The following is a 12,964-nucleotide window of genomic DNA, read 5'->3' as shown; positions in this document are numbered from 1 at the left end:
GCTGTACAATATGTATACTTAAGGCCACTGAACTGGACATTAAAAATGATTAAAATAGTAAATTTTATGTTATGTATATCTGACCACAATTAAGTATTTTTATGCATTTCTTACAAGTTGATTAGTATAATTTTGACAGATAACATTATCTCAGAATGTTTGGAATAACAACTGAGTTTTAACTCACTTATTAACTTGTTCTACACAAATCACTTAAACTTTCCTTGCCTCAATTTTCTCATAAGTGAAATAAGGATACCTTATGCCCTGACAAACCTCTGTGAAGAGGAAATTAAGAAAGTGACAATGATATAAAAACCTGCACTCTGCAAAGAAGGGTACTGTTTTCAGAGGCTGTAGGTTCTTTACTGGGCTGTTAATTTTTAATATGAGTTTAGGGAAATGAGTAATTTATTTCAAATATTATTATTAAGTAATGGTTTTCAGTAACCAACTCACTGACCCTCTCCCTGCCCCGTATAGCATAGTTTACAAATCACTGTTAAGAATTTATTGATATTACTTAGCAACTGCTTTCCATACATGTATACACTACTAAAGGAATATGTAACTAAGCAATTATTTGTAAAGTGACTAATGAAGTGGTTCATGAGCAATAAGCATAATCACAAACTATTTCTACGCAAAAACTAAAATAGAAAGGTGATTTTAAGATAAAGGACATTAAAAAGAAAAAGAGTCCAGAAAATTAGGGAGGTTTTAGTAATAAATATAGCACAGCTTCAGTTGACTAGAGTTTATATGTATACATTAAAACAAATAGACAAAAGATAACAAAACAAGCCCTTAAGAGGGATTTAGAGGGGATTTAGTGTGCCTTTCCTTTTCTTAAGGCTCTATCAGTCCAATATCCTATATTTTCTAGTGACACTATTCCATAATAGCAATTTAGAATTTAGACTATAAGCCTGACACATTTTAGAATCTTCCAACTATAAAGTGTTGAATATTAGTGTATATTTAATAAAGGAGGAAATAGATCTTAGAAAACATTCTGCCATCAAGAAAATCAACTGTTTGATTTTTAGGTGATAGAAGTAAATCTGGAACCACTTCCACTTTGTTTTTTTTTCGGTTTTTATTTTTAGAGGGGAGGAAATTTGTAGTTATTGTTATAAATTATAGATTGACATTTCTTACATTTTCCTTTGATTACAAATAAACATCCTTTTTAAAAAAATGTTTATTTTTGAGAGAGTGAGTGAGCGAGCAGGAGAGGGGAGAGAGAGAGAGAGAGAGAGAATCTCAAGCAGGCTCCGTGCTGTCAGCATGAAGCCTGACGTGGGTCTCAAACTCATGAACTGAGAGATCACGACCTGAGCCAAAATCAAGACTTAGACGCTCAACTGAGCCACCCAGGCACCCCATAAATACCTTTTTTTGTTGTTTGTTTATTTCGAGAGAAAGAGAGCACGAGCATGAGCGGATTAGGATCAGAGAGATGAGACAGAGACTCCCAAGTAGGCTCTGTGCTGTCAGGACATAGCCTGGAACAGGGGCTCGATTTCACAAACTGAGATCATGACCTGAGCCAAAATCAAGAGTCGGATGCTTAACTGACTGAGCCACCCAGGTGCCCCTACAAATAAATACCCTTACAACAATTATTAAAATCATTACAAGAAGGGCACCTGGCTGGCTCACTCCATGGAGCATGTGGGACCTTGAAACTGGGATTGTGAGTTTGAGCCCCATGTTGAGTATAGAGATTACCTAAAAATTAAAAAAAAAAAAAAATCAATACAAGATATTTTAGTCTGATTGTATTAACCACTGCTATAAGGTGTGATCACTGTAAGTAATCCTACCTAGTGAGTATATGTAAATTGGTGTTGATCTTTTTATAGCCAGAATAATGTAGAAACAATTCTGTATTAGAATCAGGTGTAATTATTTACAACTCCTTGAAATCATCCCTCTATTTCTCCACAATCTATACTTAATGTCATTTCCTATTATAGAATTAGGGGCAGATAAAACATTTAAGTCTATATTAATTCAGAAGTTGAAGCATTAATCCTAGAGAAATTTGTATTTTCATTCAGAAAATGTGAAGAGCAGACAAATAAGTTTGATTGCTTCAGTATCTGATTTTAAGAAAGGCATCTTTTCTTAAGGAATCTACACCTGAAATCATTGTTGCTAGCTAACTCGGATGTAAATTAAAAACTAAAAAAAAATTTTTTTTAAATTTTAAGAAGGCTTGTTTTCATGACAAAAAAATCACTACGAGCCAAGTTACACAGACTCAAGTCATTCTTTTAAAGATACCATTTCTCCCCCAGTCATGAAAACTATATTCTTACAGAACTATGCTATATACATTCTTCCCCCAAATAAAATGCCTGACAAATCAGGTTTTCCTTTTCCACCCCCTTGTCTTTTTTTTCCCCAAGTTTATTTATTTTGAGAGAGAGAGAGAGAGAACGTGCAAACAGGGGAGGGGCTGAGCGAGAGAATTCCAAGCAGGCTCTGTGCTAACAGCGGGAACTCAAACTCACGAACCGTGACATCATGACCTGAACTGTAATCAAGAGTCAGACACTTAACTGACTGAGCCACCCGGTGCATCCCCCTTTCTCTTTCTGAAAGAAGGGGTGACTTCTCTCTTACCCTAGCTCAAACAAAGAGAAAAGTAAAAACATTGGTATCTGTGTTGAGAAAGTGAATGGTTCTAATATAAGTAAGGTCATTTCCATTTTACATCAAAATGGAAAGAAGACCCAAGTGAGCTGCCATTTGATAGATGATTCAACATATTTTTGATGATAGTGCCATGTAATTTTTGACACATAATATGGGAGGAACTCAAATAACTGATTTTAATTTCCTGGATTAGATATGTCAAGTACAGCATACAGTTAATAATTTTGTAATAACTTTGCATGGTGACAGACGATTATTTTGTAACATATAAAAATATCAAATCATTATGTAGTACACATGAAACTAACATAATATTGTATGCCATTTATCATTTTTTAAAAATCTTCCCTACGAAAAAATATTTGAATTTTTAGCTATATTCTCTGTTTATTAGAAGAAGTCATTTCCTCAAGATCCTCAACTGTTTTTTTTAAATTCTTATGTCTCAGGGGTTAAATGATTCTTTTTTTGATGAAAACCATTTCATTTATTTAACTATAAATTTGGCTAAACAAAATTAGCTTCATGTTAAACCGGGCTTCTAAGAATTGGTGTTCCAATTAATGCAAAAAGAATGTCTCAGGGTGAGAGAAGAACAGCATCATACTTCATCATATGCAAAGCTATAAAGTACTACAACACAAAAATAATACCTTCAGTAATATCTTTTCCACTGTTTCACAGTATTATAGGATTTTAGTTTCTTAAAAAAAAGTTATTTCTGTGTATTACTCATTCTGTTTATTTGAAAAATAAACTTTAAGCTTTCTATTTAACATTCTTCTGAATTTATTGAATAGATTTTTTCCTAATCCAACAGATAATAATAATAATAAAAAAGTTGACTTTAAAAATGCTTGGAATCACAACTGATTTTACACTATATGACAGAACAGACCCTCGATTATTTTTTTTTCAATGACTTCCTACAGTAAGGAGCCCTATTACTTCCAAGTAAAGAGTTTGAAAACAACCATCTTATGCCATGCTGCCCTCCAGTGGAAAAGACCATATCACTTCCCTGCTTCAAATCCATCTGAAGAGTTGCTTCTTCCAGGAAGCCAATCATGAGCTTCCTAGGCCTTGACAATGAAAAAGACAAGGGTTGGAGTGCTCCTGAATCTACTCAACTGATGCTAATTAAAATTACCTCCAATAATGCAAACTTTTATAACTAAACATTCTCTCAAAGATTTAGGACATTAGAAAACTATTTTGCTAACTTATTTGTACCACTGGGACATGGTGGTATATGCCTACAATCATAACTACTGAGGAGGCTGAGGCCAGGGATAACCTGATCTCAAGAATTTTGAGCTCTCTGAAGACTAAATATGCACAAAGAGTTCTTCATTATTATATTCCTTGTGTAGGGAGAGTTAAACACAGTTCAGAAATGGAGCAGATGATAAATACCATTATTTCAATAATACTGAGTGAAAAATAATTTAAAAATATAATTAATTCTTTCTTCATTCACTAGGTTCAACCCAAGTGGAATAAGACTTGTAGGAAAGGGGAATAAATACAGGGGTTATTGAAGGTAGACTTTCTTCCAGAGTCACTCTGCTTACTGAAAGAAAGAAAGAAAAAAGAAGATAAAATATTAACCTAATGCCTACTCATTTATGATGTGCCAGTCACTATTCTAAGAGCTTTATATTCAACTCATTTAATCCTCATGAAATTCCTAAGATACAGGTACTATTATTTTCCTCATGAGAAAAATGAGTTGTGGAAATAATGTAAACAGGGCAACACAGCTAATAAATAGGAGAGACATATTTTCAATCCAGACAGTGTAACTCTATAGTCTGTGCTCCTAATCTATATTATTAGTTTTTAATGTGTTCTTTTCTTTTTTTCTTGCTATAATATAGTTTTTAGACTGTTCCTTAGAGTCTTAGAATCCCATGAAAATGCTTCTGGGGCCATTAAGAAAAGAAAGTAAGAGAAAGCAGATGGGACTCCACATCCTTTACCCAAAACAACTTCACTGCATCTGTTTAAAAAGAGGATAGAATTAAACTTTTCATAGTAATAATTAAAAAAAAAAAGATTTTCATAATGAAATACAGAAAGTGTGAAAATCAAATTATCTAGACTATAATCTTCATGAGGTCAGGATTTATGTCCAAAAGTATCTCACATGTTTGATATTCAATAAATATTAACTTAAGAAATTAGAACTATATGGCAGTACTACTCTCATCAAAAAAATTTAATATTCATTCATACCATTACATCAGACAAAATCTTGAATACCAGTATAATTAAATAACACTAATAATATTAAATTCATAGTAAGATTGGTGCCACTTAGTTTTTAATAAGAAACCAAAAGATTTCATTACCTCAAGGCTACTGATAGCTTAATAAGCATAATCCATTCTCACATAGAAAAAAAAAAAAGGTATGCTTTCCACTCACATTTTTTAAAATATATCAGTAATTATACTGCCTGAGATACTAAAATGTCTATGCATTTTTTAGAATTGGTAAATATAAGAAGTTACACTGAAATTCAAATTATCAGGAGAAATATTGGAGTATTTCTGAAGCTCATGAATTGTCTTCAACTTCACAGGTATTACAAGAAAACTGGAAAAAAAGGATAATTGAGGAAATAGTATCTAAAAAAAATATTTAAAAAAATCTACTCTATTAGTTATCTTTTACCCCTTTCATCTGTAGACCTAACAACTTACATACGTGTTCATGAAACAGGGATAAAGGCTACCAACATTTTGTATTCCCTTTAATGGTGAGTTTTCAGGTTGAGAGTGGACATCTAACCCATCAAAAATCACAAAAGCTTTAAGAAAATGAAACTAGTACTAGCTTTTCTAACTGTGGATTTAGATTAAAAGTCAAAAGTAGCAAAAATAAAAACTCATCTTTTTCTCTTACCCAAACTGATGTAGAGATTTTTATTTTAGAGAAAATACAATTTCCAGCCAAGACACAGACATGAAATAATATCCACTGCTTAAAAATTTTAAATCCCTTAAGTTTTCATCAAAAGTTTTTCTTATTTTATGACTAGTACAAGAAAGTAACAAACTATCACCCTAACAAACCTCACCCTCATGAATCTAATTTCAACTGAAATGAAACATGTGAAGGCGATATAACATTAAGAGACGGTCAGCAATAGACCTACCAACTTATTGTAATAACACTGCTTTAAAGTGAGGCAAAAACTAATAGAAGTTTCTGATACCTTAAACATATACAAGAAAGTTCAACAAATGCCAAATCTAGCTCAACATAAGTGATTAGAAGATTTAATTTTAATACTCATTTTTGAGAAATTATAACCATCTGGAAACAAAACACTAAAGACTATATCAAAGGCAGAGGTAATTAGAATGTAATAATCCCTTCAAAGGAACTCAGTTTGAATGAAAGCCAGAGCTTTCTCTGAATGATTAGCATGAACATGAACTCGTTCTCTTCTGAGAGACTCAAATTTTTTAGTGCCTATAGTGTTAAAATTATTTTCTTAATCCTTATGAGAAAGCATCAGGATTGGTTTTCTACACTAGATTAAAAAGAAAACAAAAAAAATTTCTCAAGTTTTCATCAAGTGTCTAGAACCAAAATAATTTTGGCAGTGCAAGGATAGGAGTTATACAAAAATTATGACCCGGTGACACAAGAACAGGGTTTTCTGGTACTGATGAAACCACCATTTATATAAAACATTTTCCAGAGATGGTATTAAAGATGATGTTCAGAGGTCAGGTAGAGTAGTCCAACAGATACCCAAATAAAATGAGAACCTGTCTGGCCTGTTCCTGTCTCTGCAAGCTCAGCACCCACACACTTTATCTAAATAGCTGTCAGGATAATAATATGTTTTGACTTGTTCTCAGATGATGTTCCCATTCTCCTCTCCCAGAAAAATAAAGGTAAATGTTTTAAAAAATTGCAAGGATCCCAGAAAAATAATTTTGAATAAAAAAATTCACATTAAAGTATAAGTAATATTACTCCTCAAAGAGGGTTTAGGAAGAGTTTATTAACCTTACACAGTATATGCTTGAACAGAAAGGCTATTTCCTGAGTGGCTCAACTCTAAACCAAGAAATCAGAAATTAAGCATATTTATGTCCCCTATGCATTTCTAAAAGATTTCCAATTCCTGATCTAGAGAATTATGACAATTAAGTTCTAATTTTCCAAGAATGCTGCAAAGGCAATGGTTAATTTAGGAGACAAATTGATTAATGCCAAAGTACAAAAGGATTTATTTAGAAATTTGGGTGGTTAAGAGTCGTATACTATTCTTAGTGAAAAAGAATTGTAATAATGCCCTTAATTAATCCATACTCTATATGTAATCTATATCTTTGTAGGATGACACGTGGGCATAGGAGATTTACTATTAAAATATGAATAGAGAACAAAAAATTCATATTTAAAAATAAAATTTCAGAATTTGCAAAACAAAAACAAAAAACACCCCAAAACAAAGGACCAAAAGAAAAAAAAAAAAGGTTAAAATTGAAATATCAACAATAGTATACCATTATTTTGGGCTTTTTGAAATACAGAATTCTATCAAAGGGGAATGAAACAACCAGCTCTAATTTTATAAACAGTGAGATATTAAAAAATATATAGATTATTGTCATTACTTCAAAGTCGATCAAAGACATAAATATTTAACAAGTTGGAAGAGGATATAGACAGAGCAGGAAGAAAAGGGGAGTTCCATGGAGAGACAAAGGGAAAAAAGGGGCAGTGATCAATTATATCCCCAAATTAAAAGATCTTTAAGGGAAAGTGATTTGTTAAAATATGTATGCAAAAGGAGGTTCATAGAATTTTCTCATTAAAAAAAATCTTAATTTCATATTAAGTTTAAAAAAAAGATTTAAAAATAAATTTATTTAGAGTTAGAGGACTGGTGACCATAAAAGATTCATTCTCTAACATTCCCACAGATGTCCAAAAAACACATGAAATTTCTACTGAATATGTAAAGGAGAGATCTCATGTGGTGTTTTTCTTTCTTTCTTTTTTTTTAAGTCCAGGTTTTCTGTTTGAAATTATATTTTTGCATGAAGTGATAGTTAATCTTCCACCATGTGGTAATCAGTCATATGCCACCTAATTGAGGAACATGATAATGATACTAGTACTAGAATGAGTGAATCAAATATACATGCTTAAATCTTCCATGAAAACAGAAACTTTCAAAACATATATAATACTTATGTTTTGATATGTAAAAGTCTACTCTTCTTTTATTGCTGATTTCCATGAAACACATGAGTTTCACTTTGGAAAGGACCTACCTGAATAGCTGAGTTCATGAAACACGTATTCCCCAAGTTACTTAGGCCGCAGAGGCCTGGCTGTTCATTGTTTCTGCCAGGTTCTGAATAATCATAGTTCTTATAAGCAGTATATGATGGGAGACAATAATTTGAATTTTTCACACTGGAAGAAAACAAAGAATATTTTTCATAATGCAGCTGATTATAATATAGTTATATGAACACAGTACTTTAAACTTGAGATAGGTGGTCAGTCATTAAATTCTTTATAAAAAAAATTAACTCAGGTACTTTTAAAGATATAAATCTAAATCAAAAGAACCCCTCTAATCAAGATACATCCCATCAACAAAATCACTGCACACTATGCCACACCAACCAATACAAACCACTGTTATATCTTTCTACCCTTGATTAGCCGGAGCAGCTCCACAGCTTGCTCCATTCTTCATTGCTCCATCAAATTTAAAACATTCAGATTTTAAACACCACCCACAGCAATAAATCATCTCATTTATGTCCCTTTTACATCCTGCTACTGTAATTGAATGAGAACAGTAGAAACAGGAGTTGTGCTTTAGTTACAGGTGAGAGAAGAGATTTCCAAGGCCTCTGTGACATCACTGGTCTGATGCACTGAAGATTCTATTTATAGTTTCTGTGCTAGACCAGCAAAATCTAGTATTCAAATGCAGAAAAAAGCCTGGGCTGATCAAGGCTGCAAAATGAAATGATTCTACGCAAGAACATTCCAGTATTATTTGCCTTTTCTTTCTTCTGGCTTGTTAGAATAATGTAGTTTATTCAACTAGATGAATATAACCTTAGGATAATTTGGACTATCAGTAGAATAAATATTAATCTTAAAAACAAAGAGCCAAAGTCATCTTCAACGTTAGGGAACCAGGGTAATTTTAGAAAGAACTAAGGAAAGTCAATCAATAAGTTAAATTGTCCTCTTTCTTTTTACATGTAATAAAAAATAATTCTGTGGAAAAGGATGGATTCTTCCTTAATTTTTAATAGGTTATTTTATAAAATATTTACAATGGACACTTTAGATTATTATTCAAAAGCATACTTTCAACCATAATTTTTTTTATTCATTAGAACAAACCTGAATGAGAATCAAGGTCATTGCTAAAAGCAAATGATGATTCAAATAAAAGAATACAGTGTTACAAATAAACATGATGAATCAGTAAACCTGACAATCCCAATTGGCTACACTTTATTCCTGGTATTCTTTTTTAAAAATAATTTTTACTTAAGATTTCAAATACTTTCTATTGTAGCTTCTATATTCTCACTTTTCTATTATAACACTTTAAGTGAACTATACTACTACCTGTTTTAACAAACCGTTTAGTAAAGACACACACACAAACACACACACACACACACACCCCAACAAGCTAAACAGTTTAAACAAAAGTACCTCAACCAAAAACTAAACATACGATGCTAACCAACTAATACTTTTGCATTTTTAAGAGCATATCCCCCCCCCACCAAATAAAAAGACCAACTCCAAGACTCAAAAAAGCAATATATCCTAAGATTAAAAAAAAAAAAAAGAGGGCCCAAAGAAATGAAACCTTGATTAATTCAAATTCAGAATTTCTAGACTTATAACTATATTTACTTGTTTTAAACTAAAAAAAAGTATAAAACAAAAAACAAGCATCTTTTGGTTTTGTCAGATCACTAGCCTTATGATTCATATTTTATGTGCCCAATAACTAATAAAGTACAAGACACCTATTAGCAATTCTTCAGTCAGTAACTGGTGATTGGATTATCAAATCTAACTTCTTCAAGGACATGTAACAAGAAGCTAAATTCTGTTTTTCTGTTAGTCCTATAAGTTGTGCTAAAAATCAAGGTCTCTACATACAAAAATGAAAGGTCTATATTTTCTATACATTCTACATGTTCCAGATATAAAACTATAATAGAATTTGAGCAGAGTATATAGGGAAAGTATGCTCAAATGCATGCTCATGCTTAGGCGTGCGTGCGTGCATACACACACACACACACACTCACACACACACACACACACACACACACACACACACACACGAAAAGACTAAAAACACATTTACATACATCTTCCTTAAGTATATATTCAGATATCTATCTCTGCCCACAAGTAACCTGAATGGATGCTGGAAGCTCTCCTCTTCGTAGTGGCAACAGGATGGAATTTGCTAGGATAGGGATTTTTATTTACTGAGAAATGAACAAAAAACTTACTTGCAGAACAATTTTTTGGTTTTGTCTTAAAAAAAACTTTTTTTAACGTTTACTTCTGAGAGAGCGAGAGAGAGGGAGAGAGGGAGAGAGAGACAGAGTGTGAGAAGGAGAGGGGCAGAGAGGGGCAGAGAGGGGCAGAGAGGGGCAGAGAGAGAGAGAGAGAGAGAGAGAGAGAGAGAGAGAGAGAGAGAGAATCCAAAGCAGGCTCCAGGCTCTGAGCTGTCAGCACAGAGCCCGATGCTGGGCTTGAACCCACAAACCAGGGGATCATGACCTGAGCTGAAGTCGGATGCTTAACCACTGAGCCACCCAGGCACCCCTTTTGTTTTGTCATTTAAAATTTGAATCCTTAAAGGATATCTACATTTTAGACTAAGTGACAGGATAAGTATAATTCTTGCTCAAAAACTGTAACAGTCTAGATGCTCAATGATAGTAATGAAAAGTGATAAATTTAAAATATGTTAATATTATATAGATTAGCCAGTTATAATCCACATGTTATGTGCTTTGTGAATCAAATATTAAAGTCATAGAAAATACCAAAACTAGCAGTTCTTAAACACTTCAACAAAGTCCTGGAAACCTAGGCCTAAAGATAGCCTCTGTTATCTTTCATGACTATTTTTTTCCTAGAGATTGTAAACTAATCCTTATCCTCTAAGGCTATGCTATTTTGCAAAAATAAATATGCCTGTAATCTTAATGGGAATTTTAGTACTTACTATACTATATAAATTCTGTATTATAAATTTATCACCCTAAATGAAGACACTGAAAAAAGTAAGTTGTTTTTTGGTAAAAGTGAGCTCTATCTATACAAATTTAAGACTGACTTTTCAATTAGCATTTACACTTGACATTATGAGCATTAAAAATCTATAATTTAATCCTCATAAGTACAATGATACCTATTTTGCAGTTAATGAATGATGCTTTCCAGAAGTAACTTGTAATAAGAGCCATATGGCTGGCTAGCTCTGGCAGTCTGCAAAATCAAGTTCTTTTTCACAGTTTAATCTCTTACAGGGAGTCATTTCCATTTCAAATAAAAGAGCTTTAAATGAATTAACATAAAAATAGAAATGTGTTCTGATGTGGAATGCCACGAGTTGGGACAACACACACATTAAAAAGATTTTTTTAAAGGCAGTATTCTATCAAGGCAAATGCAGCAAGACAGAAAAATGCAGTGAACAGCAAGAAACTGGTGCATTATTAAAAATGTACTTAAATTATAATCGAGGCACAACCAAATACTCTATGTACGATCAGGCAAAATTACTACATCAGGGTGAACTGATTCTTCATAATATTAGTCTTTAGTAAAAGCTTTATTAAATTTATATGAAATAGTTCCAAGTATACTTTGTTACTATCTTTATGACCAGTATCCTTATTTCTGGTAGTGAAAAATTTTATCTTAGTAATGTATCCATTTAATTCAAATCTTCAAACTGTAGATAGTTTCATATAAACTTGTAAGTCATAACTACTGATTTTCATACATACTTTGTTCTTGTAGAATATCTCCACATACTTGAAGTTTCAAAAATGCAATTTATCTAAAAAATGTCATTACCCTTTTTACATACTTTTAATTAAATGAAGCATGCTATTTCCATATGAAGCCTTAAGCTGCTACTTATTTCTACAAGCTGAATGGAAAGAAATTATATGTGAAATAATTTAGATAATTATGACGATATTAATTTAAATTCAAATATTAATTTAAAATAATCAAAATACTAAGTCAAATTAATGTAAAACATTTTTTTCCATTTTATAAATTTTGTTCCACCTAAGAAAAGTAAACTTGACTTTTAAGCGTGGTGGTAACTCATTAGCTATTTTCTATAAAAATTTCCTAATATGAAGGACTATTTTAGTGTCTAAATTAAACAACTATAAATACCTAAAAATATAATCTATCCATGTGAGGAGAATCATTAGTTAATCATATTTTAAACTTAAGAAAATCCTCCAATTCCTCTCAGTATCTTCTGCAGTTAGAGGTTTTAAGATCCGATTGTAACATCATATTTTTACTACAGGAGGGAGATAAGACAAAAACAGAGACTCACCAGACCACATATACTAATAAGACGACTCCAGTCAAAAGGTCAAAATACAGTCTATGCTCAATACAGTCTACATACAATGTTAAAAGTCTCTCCAAAGAATAACTATAAACACATTATACCTGGAACTGCTTCTTTTACAGTAAATCTGTGAGCATCTCCAATTGGTAGAAATACAAGAAGTACTTTATCTCCTATGAAAAAATTACTTTGATGAATTTAATTAAAAGATACCATATAAAATAATACAAACCAGATTATAAGGGTATTCCCTTTCACTTTTTTGCCTGTGGACATACATTTTTAAACAGAAAAGAGCATACTAAACTGCAATACTGGATATTCATAGAGTCTTTGATATTTCACTATTACAATACAATGTAATATTATTACACTATGGTACGTGTCTTTTTATAAACTACTAAAGGGGATGAATGTTTTAAATCTTGATACTCCAACCACTCCTTGCAAGAATAAGTATAATTACTTAATGTTTCCCAGTGAGACTGAGATGGAAAGAAGTGGATGGAGTTTTTTATGGTTTTAATTTGCACATTTCTAGTCAGTTGTGAATTTGAATATTTAAATGTTTATACATTTTACTTTATCTTATTTAATGTCTATTGATTTTTGAGAGAGAGAGAGAGAGAGGGAGAGAATGAATGAGAA

At 32.0% G+C, this 12,964-nt stretch overlaps 1 protein-coding gene across 6 annotated transcripts in view; it reads right to left on the bottom strand.

Moving 5' to 3' along the window:
* USP15 (ubiquitin specific peptidase 15) overlaps window positions 1-12,964 on the bottom strand; it is a 117,582-nt gene that overhangs the window by 34,998 nt on the left and 69,620 nt on the right. For 4 of the 6 annotated variants that reach the window (XR_008300300.1, XM_027071360.2, XM_015079518.3 and 1 more), the window contains one exon: window positions 7,974-8,118. Coding sequence is in view for 5 of the 6 variants with exons in the window: in XM_027071360.2 (XP_026927161.1) it covers window positions 7,974-8,118 (145 nt within the window). In the remaining variant the exon portion in view is untranslated. Of the gene's footprint in view, window positions 1-2,433; window positions 3,750-7,973; window positions 8,119-8,344; window positions 8,505-12,964 lie in introns of those variants that run through there. The other 2 variants (XM_027071358.2, XM_027071361.2) reach the window with 2 other exon arrangements.

Source organism: Acinonyx jubatus, chromosome B4, assembly GCF_027475565.1.
Source record: "Acinonyx jubatus isolate Ajub_Pintada_27869175 chromosome B4, VMU_Ajub_asm_v1.0, whole genome shotgun sequence".
NCBI classification, from domain to species: Eukaryota; Metazoa; Chordata; class Mammalia; order Carnivora; family Felidae; genus Acinonyx; species Acinonyx jubatus.
This window is presented reverse-complemented; position numbering and strand designations above follow the sequence as displayed.